Raw genomic sequence first — 19,307 nt, 5'->3', positions numbered from 1 at the left:
AATTGATTGTCAAATGACATAGCCATGTGTTAGTTCTGGATGGAACTGGAGCATTGATCTCAGAAATGCTAGAGTATGTTAAATTATGAGTTGGTGTGATATTCTAGAAAATTCTGAACTATAAAAGAATTCAGGACCCATAAAGCAACTTGTGCCTCTGCCCCAAAATTCCCTGTACACCCGGGACAAGCATCCACCCTTGAGTATACGACATGCACCTCTGAAAAGGGAAGCAGTAGCCGATTCAAGCCATAGGGGGTCCTTATGGTCACTAGAGTTACTTTCCTGGCCCCTGAACTTGGAAATTGTGCTTGCATTCCCATCAAACCCCTGAAGTCATAAGATGCCTCCGATTACAGGGTCTTCCAGCCACTGGTCAGTTGTATGATTGTTCTTAAACTTTTGCCATGGCCCCCTTTGGCAATCTGATGAAGCTTATGGACCCTGCCTCAGAATAATTTTTTTTTTAATTTATTAATTAATTTATTTATTTTTGGCTGTGTTGGGTCTTTGTTTCTGTGCGAGGGCTTTCTCTAGTTGCGGCAAGCGGGGGCCACTCTTCATCGTGGTGCGCGGGCCTCTCACTATCGCGGCCTCTCTTGTTGCGCAGCACAGGCTCCAGACGCACAGGCTCAGTAGTTGTGGCTCACGGGCCTAGTCGCTCCGCGGCATGTGGGATCTTCCCAGACCAGGGCTCGAACCTGTGTCCCCTGCATTGGCAGGCAGATTCTCAACCACTGCGCCACCAGGGAAGCCCCCAGAATAATATTTTTAAATGAAAAAAATAAAGTGCATAAGTTTATAAAGGAAGCTAATTATATTAAAATACAGTTATCAATATATTTTTACCTAAACTGTGATACAGTAATTCTATGCCTTTTTTATTAGAACATTATAAAACAAGATCTAGCAGCAGCTCTGATGACCCATTATTTTGAGGTAGTGATGTGTGTGAAGGATATTTTGAGATATCTGCAACAATTGGAACGGGATAAGGAAAAGTCTGCATTTTAACAGCTCCCCAGGGATTCAGATGTAGGCGGTCCAAGCAGCTCCCTTGGGGAAACATCTCAAAGAAGAAATGCCATACTGTTTGGGACTCTGCAAATTTCCAAGACACGCCCGTGACCTTGGAAAGGCCGAATCTGGCTACAGGGTTGGTTCATGTCTGTGTGGGCGCAACCTAGGAAGAGGTCCCCACGCATTCTTCGCTGGGGTCTCAAAAGTTTGTCCTGCGATATTTTAAGGGCCCCTCCTAGCACCTGGGCTGGGGCCCTGCTCAAATCCAGTTCTTCTCTTGGAGGAAAGGATTTGCTAAACAAATCTGCACTTCACCTAAGCAGGCAGCATGCAGGAGTGGCTTGCCACGTAAATTGTCTCTAAGGACAGTTTGCTCTGTAAATTAAATGCTGTCATTTTCGTTGAATGTTGACTTTCACATATGAATTGTTGGCACACAGATGGGTGCTGCTAATTACGAATAGGTTCTCTACGTTCATTAAGTCAGCCCTGTAGAACGTGTGCGCAGTAGCACGTTGATCAGCCACATCGGCGACAGAAGGTAATAAAATTGCCTTCTTTCTGATCTGACTATAATTTAGACTGGCTTGCTCTGTGGTCTGAATCAATACAGCCTTGTTCTCTCTGTGTACATAGAGAGCTGTTCTTCATATTCAAAGGTTACTCTGCCAGTGTGGATTCCAGAAACCACTGTTGTTGCAGCAAAGGCTAGATGGAAAGAGTTCGTTCCCAGCCATCCCTGCTCTTCTTGAACCAGGCTGTTCAGGGTTGAGGGCAGAGCCCCTGACTATGGCCTTCTTCATAGCCAACAATAATAATAGCAACCCCTGATGCTGTTGACCTGGTGATCTATGAAAAATCTACATGAGCTATTTCCAATGTAACCATTATTATCCACATAGATGTGGGCATGGAGGCAGGGAGGGGACAAACAACTTGTCTAAGATCAACCACACCTGTGAGCTGATGGCTGAAATTGAGTCCAGTTCTCAAGGCAGAGCTTCCACCACTAGGCGTGACTCCCTGTCTCTGGGGGAAGCCCAGGTGTTTCTACATGATACAGGTGGAATGAGAGCCCGCCTCTGTAAGATCATCATGTTTGTCAGATCTGTGTTCCTTCCAGGTCTGAGGATCGCAGTTTGCTCTGTAGGATGTGTTGGGGATGCTCTCCTCAAAACTAAACTGGAGACGTGAGAATTCACAAAGGTTACCTAGTATTTCACCAGCACCTAGATGGCAGGACTCCCCTGCCTGCTGAGACTTCTGCCTGTTTAACCCCTGCTTCTATCCTCAGGGCATCTTGTTAGAATCCAGAACTGTCTTGCTCAGTGGTGATGTCCAGAGCACTTTCTTTGTCCAGCCTGTTATGGCTTGGGGTGAAAATATATCCACTACTTCCGGACCACCTACTGCATGCCAAGTGCTTTAAATATATTAAAGGTATTTTTATTCTCATTTCATAGATAAGAAAACTAAGACCGGAAGGATAAATGTTTTGCCCAGAGCCACACAGCTAGGAAGTGGCAGAGTCACATTTCAAACCATTTTGCTTTTTCTACTTTTCTGCATCCAGTTCAGCTTTGCATTCTAAGCACCTAACACATCGCCTGTAGCTTAGGAAATATCTGTTGAATGTCAAATAAATACATGAATGACCCACAGTGAACTAGTCTGTGAAACAAAAGCTGAAGAAAATGCTACAGGGGAGGGGAACTCTTAATGAAACTCTTATCAAATATTAAATACTCTATTGAACTGAATTTTGAACTCAGAGAACTAGAGCTGAATCTCTGTATGTCAAATTATTTGAATGAGAAGCTAAATCAGGAGACCACAAAGGTCCACAAACTGACACAGGCCTGGTGATTCTTAACTGTGAGCCCGAGGAAATTCGCAAGGCAATGCTTAGAGTCTGGTGGGCAGACCAGGCCTTCTTACCTGAACCAGGTCAGGAGTAGGTCTGGGGGAAGCTGGTCTGTCCCGTCTCCTCCATTGAGGCCACAAGGAAAGCAGAGGCTCTGGCTATTCTCATTTCTTTTTTGAGAGAACAGAAGTTAAGGCTACTTTATTTTATTTTATTGGTTTTCTTTTTTTTTTTTAATTTTTATCAGGGTATAGTTGATTTACCATGTTGTGTTAGTTTCATTTGTACAGCAAAGTGAATCAGTTATACATATACATACATCCACTCTTTTTTTTTTAGGTTCTTTCCCCATATAGGCCATTACAGAATATTGAGTAGAGTTTCCTGTGCTATACAACAAGTTCTTATTAGTTATCTATTTCATATACAGTAGTGGGTGTATGTCAGTCCCAATCTCCCAATTTATCCCTCCCCTCCTTATCCCCTGGTAACCATAAGTTTGTTTTCTACATCTGTGACTCTACTTCTGTTTGGTAAATAAGTTCATTTGTACCCTTTTTTTTAGATTCCACATATAAGCAACTTCATATGATATTTGTCTTTCTCCGTCTGACTTACTTCACTTAATATGACAATCTCTAGGTCCATCCATGTTGCTGCAGATGGCATTATTTTGTTCTTTTTTATGGCTGAGTAATATATTCCACTGTATATATGTACCACATCTTCTTTACCCATTCCTCTGTACCTACTCGACTCTGCATTTGGTCCCATCAATCCCACATTTGTATCCTCCAAGATCTTGTTGCAGCCCTTCTGCCTGACATTCCCTGCCTTGCCCCCAAGCTCCCAATTAAAACTGCATTGGACAGTCATTAATTAGAGTAATTGCTTTCTGCTGTTTAAAGGGGAAAAAATGAGGGCTTCATCGAAAAATGCCTCTTTCTGTTTTCTTTTCACACTAAACTGTGAACTTGTTGTTCCCACTCAATGAGTTCATCAAAATGGGGCCATTAATTTACAACTGTGCATAAAAAGGTTTCTGGGTTGTCTCCGCTTGGTGTCACCAGAAAGAAAAACAGCCCTTATTGCTTGGACAAGGGGGTCTCTCGAATGCAAATGGGATCTTTTCAGAAGGTCTGCTGCCTCCAGCCCCTAGAATGCACTTGTGACCTTTTCAGGTGGTCAAGTGGCCACTGGCCTCTTGGTATTTCTCGAATGTTCCACTCCACAACAGGGCCTTTGCACTTGCTCCTCCTTCTGCCTAGAAAGATTTTCCCTTGATTTTTACAGAGCTCCTCCCTCATTTCATTCAGGCCTCTGCTTAAATGTCACCTCCTCAGAGAGGCCCTCCTATGACAGCCCCACTCACTTAACCCTCCCTGCATCACTGCTTTCTATACACACTTCCTGCTTTAATTTTCTTCATAGCACTTAGCACCACCTGACATACTATATATTTGTTTATTTTCTGTCCACCTCACCAAGCCTGTAAACCCCATAAGAGCTCAGACTTTTTTTAACATCATTGACTGTATCCCCAGTGCCTAGAACAATGTCTGGCACATAGTAGGATGCAATAAATATTTGATGAATGAATGAATGCATGAATGGTAAGTTTCCTGCTGGACCCAGAGTTCAGTCTTCCCTTGTCCATCCCTGTTTCTCCAGCTCTCCTCCTCCTTTAAAACAAATCTCCTCTCATTACTTTGTACTGGGCTATACATGGTCTTTCTTTTTTTCAAGGGGAGGAGTTTCAGTGAGGCAAGTTAAACCACAGTTTATGATGCTGGAGAGTGCCTTGGCTTCCTTATCTTTGCTGTGTGACCTAGGACAAGTGACGTGATCACTCGGATCCCCAGGGATCTGTGAAAAGAGGGTGATCATACCTCCTACCCCAGGGTTGTGTGAGGTTTTGAAAACGTACTATATAGTAAGTGGTCTTTGACCGAGGATGAAGAGCGGGGAAGGAATTGAAGGTGCTGTCACAGCATAGGTTTTGGCAGAAGGAGCCCATGTTGGAATGTGCAGCCCTTTGTCTCAGGGGGATCACACTGGCATGCAGGAAGACAGCTTAGAGGGAGCTACACTGATAGCTTGAGTCTGGCAGGTTAGAGCAGCGTTTCCCAAAGGGTTGCATGGGAGATGATTGTAGGTGATATGCAAAACACGTTCTATTTTTAATTGCTATGAATTTTTCACGGGTACTAGAAAAATATTGGTTTTCCTTTTATGGCACTGATATGAAGTTTCCTTTTAAAATGAATTTATTGTGTGAAAGAATGAGCCAATTTAAAGAAAAATATTAAGTAAATAAATTGTACCTGCGGCACACAGATATGTGAGAATTCATGATGCTGATTCTCAAATGGCTGACATTTGGAAAACCTGGTTATAAGCGGGTTCTCAAGTAGGTTCCTAGAACCAAACTCCAGACACCCAAATTCAGTGCAGCTAGTGACAAGTGGATTTATTGTTTTGGGTTCATGAAGCTGACAGGTGAAGCAGCAGATAGCACATACATACAGTGGGATTTAAAATGGAGCTTGTGATTACAGAATCCCCGTGCCAATTCCATCTCCTGTGGCCAGCCCTCATCAGAGACATCCTTTCGGCCTCTGATCCAGAGACTCGGCTGATAACAATGATGATGATGATGATAATGATGTGATGATGATGAAGATAGAAATGATGGTGATGATGATGAAGATGATAATGAAAGTGATGATGATGGTGGTCATGATGATGGAAAAGATGTTGATGATGAAGATGATGATGGTGGTCATGATGATGATGTGATGATACAAAGTAAAAGATAGTGCTGAATACTTATTATACACTTAGGATGTGCCAGACCCTATTCCAGGTGCTTTAAGTGATTTACGATTGCTTCATTTCATACTATGCATTAGGCACTATTATTATCTCCATTTTTCAAATGAAGAAACCAGTGCTGGGTACTTTATACATGTTATCAATTTAATCCACACAACAAATTCACAGAGGTCATAATCATCAGCTAGTCAGTGGCAGGTTGGAGACTCAGACTCAGACAGTCTAACTCCAGAGAGCTTGTCCCTAACCACTACACTACACTGCTCCTCCAAGAACAGGACAATGAGTGAGTCATGTCTCTGCCTGTGAAGCTCAGTAGGGGAAGTAGATGTGTGGGCATTTAAAACACGTCTGAATTAAACAAGTAGCATGTTAGACTTTATTAGCAGGTGTTGTGTGTACACAGGGGAATGGGAAGTTGATTCTGATCTGTGGCATCCTGGAGGGCTCCAGGGAAGAAGTGGCATTTGATCACAGCCTTGAAGGTCGTCAGTAGTTGAGAGGATGAAGCGGGGGAGGGGGGGCACTCTAAGATGAGAAAACAACAAGAGCAAAAGCAAAAGCAGGGGACCTGGAAACGCAGCGTGAGCTGAACGATGCTCTGAGGAGATGGTTAGCCCAATCAAGGCCAAAGCCTTCCCAGGGTCTTGGGGAACTTGAGGGGTGATGCACTTCCCCAAACATGGATCCTCTTCTCATCTCCACTCCATTTTGATTTTTCTTATTTTGAGCTTTTTTATGAGTGCTTTCAAGAAAGACAGAGGGGGATTTCCCTGGTGGTCCAGTGGTTAAGACTTCGCCTTCCAATGCAGGGGGTGCAGGTTCAATCCCTGGTTGGGGAGCTAAAATCCCACATGCCTCCTGGCCAAAAAAACCAAAACATAAAAGAGAAGCAATATTGGAACAGATTAAGTGTACCCCAACCTGACCCCAGATGGAAGGTACAAGAAATTTAAACACCACCTCGGTAAGCTTATTATTCTGATAATACCAAATAGCACATGCCATAATTCAAAATTCAGAAATGACAGAAAAGTTGGAAGGGAATGTCACCCACAATCCCACTAGGCAGAGAAATCCTTGGTCAACATTTTGCTTTTTTTTTCCTCCTGGTATTTACTCAGAGCATATTTTTTAATAACATAATCCTGATCACACTGTATGCAGTTTTGAATTTCACTTTTTTCCCCACTTACCATTTTAACACAAAGCTTTTCATCATTTATTGCCCCTCTATGTAAACATTTTTAGTAACTGCATAAGTTTTATCACATACCAGAGTTTATTTAACCACGCTCTGATTTTCAAACATTTGTTTCTTTGTCAAATTTTGGACCCTGTAAATAAGGTTTGGGTGAAAATCCTTGTGCATGAAGATTTTGCTGCATTTTGGATTCTAACATTGGGACAGAGTCCCAGAAATGGAATTACTGAATCAAGGGAAAGGAGCATACATTAACACCTTGGCTCCATAATGCCAAATGGCCCCATCATAGACTTGGAGCTGGCCACAGATGCAGCGGGATGTCTCTGAAAGAAGGACTCAGGTCAGTGTAGGGTGATGAGCACAGACATTACAGTCAGACAGACCCGGATTGGAATCTTATCTCTGCCTTGTGACCTTGAGCCTCAGTTTCCTAATCTGTAAAACAGGATTTCTCAACCTGGGCATTATTGACATTTGGGCTAAATTCTTTCTTGTGGAGACTGATCTGTGCATTGTAAGATGTTTAAGAACATTTCTTCCCTCTACCCATTAGATGCAGTAACAGCCCCCCGGACATGGCACCAGAAATATCTCCAGATATTGCCAAACATCCCCTGGGAGGCAAAATCACCCTGGTTGCAGATCACTGCTCTAAAGCTAAAATAATATAAACATACCCTATAGAGCCTTGTGAGGATTATAAATAATGCATGTGAGGTGCTTTTTCACAGTGCCTGGTATAGGGTAGGCGCTCAATGAATGGCAGCTGGGACTGTTGTTCATGTAGAGCCATGTTTCTCCGCATTTTCCATCTGCAGGTCCCCTGGGGATCTTCCCTGCCCACCTGCCACTAAAAGAGAATTTCCTTCTCTGATTCTTTTTTGAGGTTCTTGCATATATTTTCCTGCTGTGGCAAATGGAGAGAAGGAGGGTCAGACTCTAGGTTAGGCTTGATAAGAGGCAGAGGGGTGTAGGGAAGCAAACCTTCCCCCCACCCCACCCCACTGCTATCTGTTTAACTCCTGCATCACTGTTCGGATATTAAGCTTAGTGGATTGTACTCTGGTTAGGTCGTCTTGATGAGGCCTTAGGACTCTGGCAACATAGAAGTTTCCTTTCCTCTGACAACTCCTATCAGAAATAGTGGTCACTTGGAATCTTGCCTCAAGAAGGATTTTTAAGGCTGCATCTATGCTTAGTGGATAAGGGCTCTGTGATTGACTAAGCATGTCTGCCATGGGCATGGAAGAGAAAGGGGAATATTTGCCATTTCCACCCTCAGGTGAGACCTCATCTCCATAGTCTCACTCCCACAGAGGGGGTGAACGGTCTCCTTGTCAATCTTCTTTTGAGGAAGTGGCCCTTTTCCTCAGATAGGAAATGGGAACCTAGAAGGCAGGCCCTGGGCCTTCAGAGGAGAAACTCCTGCCTCTCACTTAGCCTCACTTTCTTGGGTTTGGATTTTAGGTATAAAGTGTCATGTTAAAAAGTACAGCTGGGGCTTCCCTGGTGGCGCAGTGGTTGAGGATCTGCCTGCCAGTGCAGGGGACACGGGTTCGAGCCCTGGTCTGGGAAGATCCCACATGCTGTGTAGCAACTGGGCCCGTGAGCCACAACTACTGAGCCTGCGCATCTGGAGCCTGTGCTCCGCAACAAGAGAGGCCGCGATAGTGAGAGGCCCGCGCATCGCGATGAAGAGTGGCCCCCGCTTGCCGCAACTACAGCAAGCCCTCGCACAGAAACGAAGACCCAACACAGCCAAAAAAAAAAAAAAAAGTACAGCTGGATGGCAGAGAACTGGTGGGCTGTGCAGGCTTGGTTTCAGCTGGGCAATGAAGGACTGGGAATGGGGGCTTTAAACTCCAGTAGGAGTTGATGTTTCAGTCATGAGTCTGAAGGCAGAATTCCTCCCTCTTCAAGGTCCTCTATCTTTTCTCCTAAGGCCTTCCTTGAACTGACTGGATGAGGCCCACCCACCTTATGGAGGGTAATCTGCTTCACTGAAAATCTACTGATTTAAATGTTGATCCCATGTGAAAAATAGCTTCACAGCAATATCTAGTCTAGTGTTTGACCAGCCAACTGGGCACCGTAGCCTAGCCCAGTTGCCACATAAAATTCACCATCACAGATATCTTAGAGGAGTGTCTCCCCAAGTGTGCAACACCTCCCACTGTGCGTGAGATGATTTCCAGTTGGACAGGGGCAGTGCCTTAAAGAACATTGGTCATGGGAGTGACTCTTTTAAATTCTATTTTAATTCTAATTGCTTTCAGAAGAAAGGCTCCACTTGATATGAGCCCCTAACAACTCTCTCACTTGTTATTTATAACAGTAGAAAGCAGGACCAGAATTCAGCTATAAATTAATTACACTGTTTCCTTTTCATCAAGTTAACTTTCACAATGACCTTCTGTTTATGGCAGGTGATACTGATTTTCCGTTTATGGCAGTGGCATAATGTTTCCTTTTTAGATATATGTATTTTAAAAAACAAAAGGAGTCCATTGAAGATTAAGTGAATAATGGTACGGGTGGTGTTTGGATACAGCTACACTCATGAAGGTCGCTTACAAGCAATCCAAGTTTGAGAAACACCATCTTAGCCAAGAAAAGTCAGGGCTTCAGGCCCAGCCAGCATCCCACAGGAGGATCTTCCCTCCATGGCCAACCTGGGAGCATGCAGCTTTGGTTTGATTAAGGAGAAGGCTGGTTTCCTTCTGAGAAAGCGTGAGAAAGATCAGAGTGTTCTCAGGGTTTGCCAGTGCTGAGAAAAGTAAAACATGCCCCTCAAGGAGCACAGTTAAGTGCATGGATTCTGGAGCCAGACTGCTGGGGTCACATCCTCCCTCTGCTGCTCATAGCTGTGCACCCCTGAGAAGTTATTTAACCTCTTTGAGCCTCTGTTTCCTCATCTGTAAAATGGGTTTATAAAGGTACCTAATTATAGGGTATTGTGAGAATCAAATGAATTAGTGCTCAGAATTGTGCTATCGCATAATAAGTGTCATTTAGGACTGAGTCGCTGTTGTTGGGAACAACTGACAAAGAAAAAGAATATTGTGACACATTGCTCTAAATGCTGTACCCAAGAAAGTACAGTGTGATATGAGACACAGGGGAGTGAGGGAGATTCCAGGATGGCTTCCTGGAGAAATTAATATATAAGCCGATACCTGGATAATCAGTAGGAGTTAGCCTGGAAAAGAGGAGAGAGAGAATGTTCTGGATAGAGGGAATAGTGTATGCCCAGGCTTAAAGGCAAGTGACAGTTCTTGTGACTGCAAAGAAGGCAGTGCTGGTTACAGCAGAGGATGTGACAGAGGGTGTGTCCCAAGGTGAGGGAGGCCGGAAGCAGACACATACAAAGGGCTTTCTGTGACTTGTTAGAAACAATGGGTCCCAGAAGGGCAGGACTGGAGTTATCTTAGCCGCCCTCTGTGCTTGAAACAGCACCCCAGACCTGGTAAGCCCTTGACATTCATGTGGTGAATGAACAAATGCTTTCCTCTCTGCTTGATGTGTGGCCTGGAGGTCTCATGGGACCACTCCCATTGAATGAGGGAATCTCAGGATAGAAATCTCTGCCGAGATCTCCAGGCACATCTTCTCTGCAAGTCTTGGCTGCCTGAAGGATCTGAAATCTAACTTCTGTCCACAGGTGACCTGGTGTCCCGAGCAATGCATCACCTGCAGCCCCTCAACGCCAAGCACCATGGCAATGGCACCCCCCTGCACCACAAGCAGGGGGCACTCTACTGGGAACCCGAGGCCCTGTACACCCTTTGCTATTTCATGCACTGCCCGCAGATGGAATGGGAAAATCCCAACGTGGAGCCCTCCAAAGTCAACCTCCAGGTGGAAAGGTAAGACTTGTGTTGGCTTTGGATGGCCAAAGAGAGGGGCTCCCTTCTGGCCAACACCACCTTATGGTGAGTAGGTATTGCCTCCAGGGTGGTACAGGAGTGGGGGAGGAGAGGGATGCTGGGGGTCAGAACTGCCCAGTTTCCAGAAACTCACCGGAGGGGTCTAGATGACCTTGAGGGGTTATCAGAGACCTGGGTGGAATCTTTGAAATGGGTTTGCATGGGGCTGGTCCAGTTTGGGATAAAAGTGGCCTGGGTCAGAAGAGAGGGTTTGCAAATCTGGAGGGATGAGGCCTCTGCAGTGCAAGGGGGCTTCCTTGTGAAGGCAGCTTAGGGGGATACCAGCTCCTTGGGTGGGAGATGTTTTATCTTCATTTCATCCTGTCTGCCCTGGGGATTCCAGGGGGAAACCATAACACTTGCTCAGCCAGAAGTGGGCCTCTCATGTGGGCAGGAGACAGCACAGCAGTTCCCATGAAGCAGAATCCTCATGGCAGAGAAGGAAGGGAGGGCTCCCTGGAAGAGGAAGCTCCCTCTGACCTGGCTTCTGCTGCTCCCCAGCGCCATCCGCCCACTTCCCCATGCCTCAGCCTCCACATCTGTAAATGAGCAGCTGCACTAAGCGCTTTCCAGGTTGCCGTCTACCTGGAAAATCCCAAGATTTTCTGAGGCTGGTTTCACCCTCTCAGAGGCAAGGCATCCAAACCACCATCAGGAAAGGAGGCTGCCTGGAGGCGTCCCCTCTTCCCCTGGGAACAGGTCCACAGAGATGTGGACCTGTTCCTAAGGGAACATCTCCCCCCAGCATCTCACAAATCAGGCCCCTCCTCCTGTGTACACAGGCTTGTTCACTCTAACTACTGCAGTAGTGACGCTGTTTATCGAGTGGTTAAAGAACAGGCTCTGTGATCCGGACTTCTGGGTTCAAATCCAGGCTCTTCCAATTAAAAGCCAGGGTGTCTTGGAAAAGTGCCTTTAGCCTCCCTGTGCCTCAGTTTCTTCATCTACAAAATAGGGGTCCTAAGAATAAATCCTTCATAAGGCTGTTTGAAGATTGAATGCATTGAACAGTGCCCAACATGTAGTAAGTGCTCAATAAATGTTCCCGTTTATTATTGTTGTTGGAGATCTTATCCACAAATAGCTGAACAACTCCCAGTTTGGGCTCAATGCACTTTCCTCTGTTAAATGGTTCCAAGTGGTTTTGAAACACTCACTGGATGCTCTGTTTCTGCCAGGATGGATCGGGCTTAATTGGGCTCCTAAACCATGTCTCTTGGCTTTTAGTTTAGAGTAGAGGATGCAGGATGAGTGAGACAGAAGTCGACTCTTTTTTTTTTTTTTTTAATCCCAAGTTAGCATCAATATTTCAATCCAGTCTGGAATTAACTTAATCAGAGGATTACTCATGTCTCCCGCCATCCAGGCCAAATCAGTGGGTGCCGTGTGCATATTTTCATGTGCCAAATATGCCCAAAGTGGAGAGGTGGCAACGTGCCCGTGGTCCCTGGGCAGAAAACAACCTCAGTCAGATGCACCAAGACGTTGCTTTCTATGAGTATGAATCGTGATGGCTGGGAGGATGGAAACTATTGGCCTTGGCCTTTGGGGTACCTAGTTCTTCAGCCCCCATCCCTACCCCAGCAGCCTGTAGAATAGGGCAGTTTCTCTGACTCACCTACCCCGCCACTCTTCAATTCCCGCCTCTATGCAGATGACACCCCCTCCATCTCCAGCCAGACGTCACCACCTCTGAGCTCCAGAACCTGATCCAGCTCAGCCTTCCAGTTTCCACTGTCAAGTCTCACACTCTCAGGCTGGTTCTTCTCAGGGCACCTTATTCTTTTCTGCCCAACACAGCAAATGTGTGTGTGTGTGTTTGTTGCCTGTGAGCTTCGTAAGGGCACAGAACACATCTGTTTTGGTTGTCACGCCACACCTAATGCCAAGCTCAACATCTGGTATACATCACAAAGTCAGTAAATATTTGTAGGATGAAAGAAGGGACAAATCCATTGATCCAGCCGCCTATGGAACATTTCCATCAGGGATGCTCACAACCACCTCAAAACTAAAGCCAACATCTTTCCCCCAAACCGACTGTTCCTCCTTTCCCCCACCCCAGTCTCTAAGAATGGCATCACCATCAACCCGGTCACCTCGGTCAGAAAACTGGGACTCGCCCCACACTCCTTCCTCTCCTTCCCTCCTTCCTACAGCCAACTGGTCAGTAGGTCTCACTGATGCTACGTCTGTGCCGTCTCCCATTCCTCTAATCCTTCCTCCCCAGATTGCTGCCTCACTGCATGGTTCAGGCCCTCGTTTCCTCTTACTGCTATTACTGCATTTGATTTCTAAATGGTCTCCCTGGACGGGAGGCTTAATATTCTCCGACCAGCTCCATCCTCATGGCCACCAGACTGAAACTTCTAAAATATACATCTCATCATGTGACGTACCCCCTGCCCCCAACTCAACACAGTTGCATGGCTCCCGTTATATTTTCTGTTACGTAGTTTCCATCTTCCCTTCCGGAATCTATTTCAGGATTCAGAGTGTCGTTGAAGTGGCTGTATGTCTAGGGAGACCATCTAAGGATTCCAAACTTTCTGGGACAAGTTTTAAAGAGGCATGAGCTGCAAGGGGGAGCCGAGCAAAGAGAACATGTCCTAGAGTTTGTCAGAGTCAATTATCTCGGTCTTTGTATTCCTCCTTGGCTGAATTTTCAGGGGACGACACAAAACAGAAAGAACTTGTCATTTTTTGAGCTCTGTTCACTTTGGTCCCCTGGAAAGAGTATGGATTTGGGAGTCAGATCGCCCTTTGGGTTTGGATCCCGGCTCTGCTTCTTGTAGTTCTGGGACCTTGAATGAGTCATTTCACCCCTATTGAAACTCTTCTCCTCAACTGTGAAATGAGAACAAAATCAGCCTCTTGGGACCGGTGTAAGCAATGAATTCGATACTGTAGCTAAGACATCCAGTGCCATGCCTGGCACAAGGGGAGCTCCCCTCACCCCCCTCCCCAAAAAAAGGAGCTGATATTATACATCTTCTTTTTCTTTTTCTTTTTTGGCTCTAAAATGTTATTATCGTTGTCCCAAAAGAAGCCTGGGTATGATTCCTTCCAGACGAAAAGCTGTTTCTTCCCGTTCCATGATAGGCTGGGCGTTGATATTTATTAGCATCTGAAAACACACAGGGAAGGGCTTCAGAGGAGAGGGGACTCTGTTTCCAGCCAAGTGTTTACAGCAGCTTCATACCAAAACTTACAAACAAGACGTTTCCAGTGGGAGGTAGGATTCTAATTTGGAGCTGTTTTTTTTCTCCCTTTCTGTCTTCTTTTTCCCCCCCAAATCAAACAACATTTCCTTGACTCTCTATCTCTGTTCTGGCAAAGTCAAGTAAGGCCATGGTGTTTATATGGTTTTCCATAGACTCTTCAAGAACAGGAGCTGAATATTATGTGCTTTTTGTCCACGCCGAGCAAAAGGCCTGGAACATATTTGTTGACTGAAATACAGATTGTTTTGTGCCCCAAACCATCTCTGCTTGTCAGAAGAGCCTTTCTTGGCTGGAGTACTTGGAACTAGGCCTCTGTATACCATTTGACTCTTTCATGTGGGCATAGCTTTCCAGTTGCTACATTGGTTTTGGATAGCTTCATTTTTCATTGTGGGGTTTTGAAGAAGCTCAGTACCAGTATAAAATTTCTGTAGTTTAAATTGTTCCAGAACTTTGGCTACTATTTTTTGAGCTTCTGAAATCTTTCAGTCCCTCAGATACTTTATTTAGGGAAAAAAAAAAACAAAAACTCAGATAAATTTTGTACGATTATGATTAGGCTCTATTTATTTTCCAAATAGTAATGATAAATGTAAACACCTCAGTTTTGAGGATAGGGGTCATGTGAAGCTACTACTATTTTTTAATAGAATCATCTTAAATCTATGACAAAATTTCCCTGCCCCAAATCATTACTGGAAATACTAGTGATTCCTAGATGTGTTTGGCCATGAATGATTTCAGTAATTTGTCACCATAAAATTAAAAAGAGTAGGATAAATAGGAGTGTTTTGTTGCTTGGAGTAACTGGTAATGCCCGAGAGGAACAGAGATCAGCTTCACCTAGAAGACTAGACAATTAGGTAGTTTTACTCTCCCCGAGTCTCATGGGAAACAAATCAGAATTTACATCTAGGCAGTGGCAGCTTTCACCCCTTTTGTAAGCAGAGCTGTGTAAACAGATGTGGCAGACATCTGTTTCCCTGTGTCTACCAGGGAAATCTCAACCACAAACATGAGTATACAATCACCAGTCACCAACTATTTGAGGAAAATGAATGGAAGAAACAGAACAATCTTAACAAATGGAAGAATTTACACTTGAGGAAATAGAGTTAATAAAGCAAACATACCAGATATTAGAAGTTAATGGTACCCAAATACATCTTCTAAGAAACCCTCCCAAAAGATCACCCCAGCACATCAATATGTGACAGGTGATATCCAAATTTTAACATACTCCAACAGACATACCCAGGGTTATGCAAAATTTCCAGCCTTCTAATTATAACCCTTCCCCATTCTTTCCCATCAAGGAATGTATATCAGAACACAAGTGAGCAGAGGTATCCTTGATACAAGCAGCACTACTAGTAGGAATGCTTAGTTGCAAGAGTTGAACCTGTTTAGCAGAAAGAAAACCTCTGGGAGGCCCAGTGTAGGCAGAGGGTTAACAAATCCTTTCCCCTCCTGCATGAGAATTTGACGTTGGGTTAATTTTCTAGCTCTGTTCCCCTGGAAACGTGATAAAAATTACAAGTCAACTGTGTTACTAAGCAACATTGCTAATGGTCAGAATGACCCTAGGTTGGTACATTAGATCTGGCCTTGTAGTATAGATACTTGGTATAAATACCAAGTATTTATAGTACTTGGTATAGTACTTCCAGAGCTTTGGGCTTCCTTGATCCTTATAACTGGCAATGTCCCTTGCAGGGACCTTGGAAGCTACTTCTGTGGAGTTGTTACAAGAGATATTGGGGTTCATAAAGCAGGGCAGTTCTCACAACCACCCAATTAGATCTTATCTCCTTGCACCTGAGTGTCACCGGGGAAGAAGATAGCTCTGAGACGGCTGGGTGAATTGTTGTAAAGACTCCCAGTAAAAGGAACGTCTGATGTTGTCAAGCAGGACAAGTGTGGCCTATGATGGTCCCATGAGTCTACATGTTTAGTAGAGCTTAGGAAGACTTCTGGAGGGCATTGAAGCTAGAGAAGCAGGCTTTGAGCCCACACAACCTGGAACAGTGCCCAAGTTGCACCCCAGGATTGCTCCAGAGCCATAGACACTGGACTTTACACCACTGAGGCTGGACTTTGGCCACTCTCAGCAGGGCCTCTGTCACCATTACCCCTGAAAGCTGAATGTCTCTGCTACCACTCTTGTCATGTTCCATCTCTGTCACACCACTTGCTTCTAAATCAGTGGAGCCTGGGTCCCATCCCTGCACCCTAGTAGCAGGGGTGTCTGGAAAGGTGAATTTCTACCTTGTTGAACTATGGAATAATAATATGGGAAATTTTCCAAACGGTAAGGTCATCAGTGGTTCCAGGCACCCAAAAAAGTTGACAAAGGTTCACTACACTCTTCTACTTTACTTTTTTTTTAAATAAATAACACACAAGTGAATCATTTGCACAGTTCAGTACTTTTGACCATTATTAGCCACACAGCTCACAACTGATTGGCTTACACACCACAGTGAATACTCCCCAACATAAAGACTGCTTGGGCTGACACCCTAGGAACCTCAACAGCAAGAAGGAGGAGACAGGAGGACTGTTTTTTCCTGACATCTTAAGCAGCAGTGCAGAACGCCTTTCCCCAGAGGAAGAATGCTACTTTCTCACCTTCTTGAGGGCAGTGGTCACATCTGGCACAAAAGTCCCCTAAAATGTCCACCCACTGCTAGTGGGTCCTGGAGAAATTCATAGTCAATGGATGAATGGGGACAACCCAGAGTGGGAGAACCTGTTTTATATATTAGACCTGTTTTCTGCAGGGCTATGTGTGGGCTTTTGTGGGCTCGCCTGGAATTCCAACCATTATATAAATGGTTCTAATGAAAAACAAATGCATGTTGAATTCTAAATAATTAACTTAAGAAACAAAGTTTTAAAACATGATCTATTTGTGACATGAGCGTTGCTGCAATTTATTTCATCTGGCCAGGGTAAAAGCAACTCTAATCCCAATATTTTTCAAACTGTAGGTTACAGCCCATTAATGGGCCATTAAACCAACGCAGTGCAGAGATTGGCAAACAATACCCCACAGGCCAAGCCTGGCCTACCGTCTGTTTTTATAAAGTTTTATTGGAACACAGCCATACCCACTTGTTTACATATTATTTATGGCTGCTTTTGCACTTGTGGTTAGTTGTGACAGAGACCAAATGGCCCACAAGGCTGAAAATACTATTTAGCCCTTTCCCCTGATGCTGTGGGTTATAACCTGCATTTTTTAAAAATTAAGTAGAATTGAATTAAAAAAAAAAATCAAAGTAGCTTGCATTGAGGGAAGGTAACTATGTTTCTTGAAAGTTTGTTGGTTTTTTGTTTTTTTTTTTGGTTACATTAACTTAACTGGAGTTGATTAACTTGCCCAGGTCATGCAGCTAACGTTGCAGAACTAGTGTCTGAACTCCCGGCGTCAGGCCCTGCTCTGTGCTTGTCTTCGCTAGTCTGTCTTGCTGTCCGTGGACTATGGTTTTAAAGAAATAATATTTGAAAGCCTCATCCCTAGTCTCTAGAATCTTTTTGTAATCTTTATGAATGTTTACAGGATATAAAACTAATACACTTATTACATAAAATATAAGTACACAAAAACTTTAAAGAAGAAACTTTGAGTCACCCATAGTCTCTGCATCCAGGAATAAGCACTGAGACCATACGGGGTATTTCCTTCCAATCTTAGTTTTCTGTGTATATTCAAAAGGTGTTTGGTTGTTTCACAAAATAAGGACTGTTCCATCATTGGATACGGAATTTAAAGTCAAGAGAAAGCTGAGAACAGGCGTGTCAAACATGCTTCATTCCAGTCAAAGATGATAAAACTGAGGCCTAGAGGGATGAGTGGACTTTTCTGGAGTCATAAGCATATTTTCAGTGGATTTGCAAGGCAGTGCCACAGTGCCTTGCACATGCTTTGCCCTCTTCTTGGGCCACTGCCTCCCCTCTGCTCCGTCATCTCACTACCCCCATCAGTTCAGCCTTCAAGACTCATTTTAGGCATCACCTCCTCCAAGAACCCTTTCCTACCACCTCAGGATGCACCGAGTGTCCAGGGCCTAGCTCAGTGGATAGCATATAGTAAGTGCTTAATAAATGCTTGCAGAACTGAACAGAGCTGGGTCTGAAACCTATATGTTCTGGCTTTCGGCCCAAAGAGCCATGTAGCCAGTGTCAACTCAGACAGCCCTTAGATTGCCACTGGCTCTACTGATCACATGCTTCAGGCCTCAGTTTTCTTAGCTGTACACAAAAAATAATCATTCCTACTTCATGGAGCTGTTTCGATGACTAATGAACTAACTTATGTAAGTGCCACACACAATCACTGACACTTAGCAGGTGATCCATAAATGGCAGGGATTATTATTTACTTCCTTAAACCAGGTTGACCTCCTCTTAGATATTATAAGAGATTTTGATCAACACTTAGTATGTGGCAGGTCCTGCTCTACATACTTCGTGGGTATTAACTAATTCAATCATCACAGTACCCCTTGAGGCAGGAGCTAACCTCACCTCTCCCCATTTCACAGATGAGGAAACTGAGGTGCAGTGAGGTTAAGTAAGTTGCACACTTGGGCAGGTCTGGGAGTATCAAAAACATCAAATGAATGCTGCATGGTTATAGGGAAGGAAGCTCTCTGCTAAGGGAACAGAATGCATACCATGGAGGGCAGGAAGGTGAGAAAACAGAAAGCGAGACCTTGTTCTGAAGAGGTGTTGGGTAGAGCAACAAATTAGATAGGAAAGAAGGTTGAGAGACCCTCCAAGGTGTCAGGACTTTCTCCTATAAGCAGTGAGGAGCTGGAAAGGATTCTGAGAAGGGAGGTGAAGAGACCAGAACTGCGTCTGATTCCTTGTAAGCCCTCCCTTGATGCCTGAAGGAAGGTAATGAACATTTGATGTACCTACTATGTGCCATGTGCTATGTGAGCTCCTTTACTTTCAGAGTTTAATTTAATCCTTACACTCAACTTCGTGAGGTAGAAATGCCTTCATCTACAGATGAGACGATTAAGTCTAGTTGCTACTAGTAGGAAAATGCTGTTTGGAAACTATTTAGGTAAAGCTAAGGACCTTCATAGCACATTAATTATACCTCTGGATATTTTTTATTCTGGAGCCAGAGTTGATATCTTGGATCTAACACTTACTAGCTCTGTGACCTTGAACAAGTTACTTAACCACTCTGAGCCTCAGTTTTCTTATCTGTA

At 44.3% G+C, this 19,307-nt stretch overlaps 1 protein-coding gene across 9 annotated transcripts in view; it reads left to right on the top strand.

Annotated features, from left to right (window-relative positions):
* ABTB3 (ankyrin repeat and BTB domain containing 3) overlaps nt 1-19,307 on the top strand; it is a 313,346-nt gene that overhangs the window by 197,340 nt on the left and 96,699 nt on the right. For all 9 annotated transcript variants that reach the window (XR_014252553.1, XR_014252554.1, XR_014252555.1 and 6 more), the window contains exon 3: nt 10,588-10,792. Coding sequence is in view for 5 of the 9 variants with exons in the window: in XM_082420980.1 (XP_082277106.1) it covers nt 10,588-10,792 (205 nt within the window). In the remaining 4 variants the exon portion in view is untranslated. The remainder of the gene's footprint in view (nt 1-10,587; nt 10,793-19,307) is intronic.

Source organism: Balaenoptera physalus (assembly GCF_965194825.1).
Source record: "Balaenoptera physalus genome assembly, chromosome: 13".
Classification (NCBI taxonomy): domain Eukaryota; kingdom Metazoa; phylum Chordata; class Mammalia; order Artiodactyla; family Balaenopteridae; genus Balaenoptera; species Balaenoptera physalus.
This window is presented reverse-complemented; position numbering and strand designations above follow the sequence as displayed.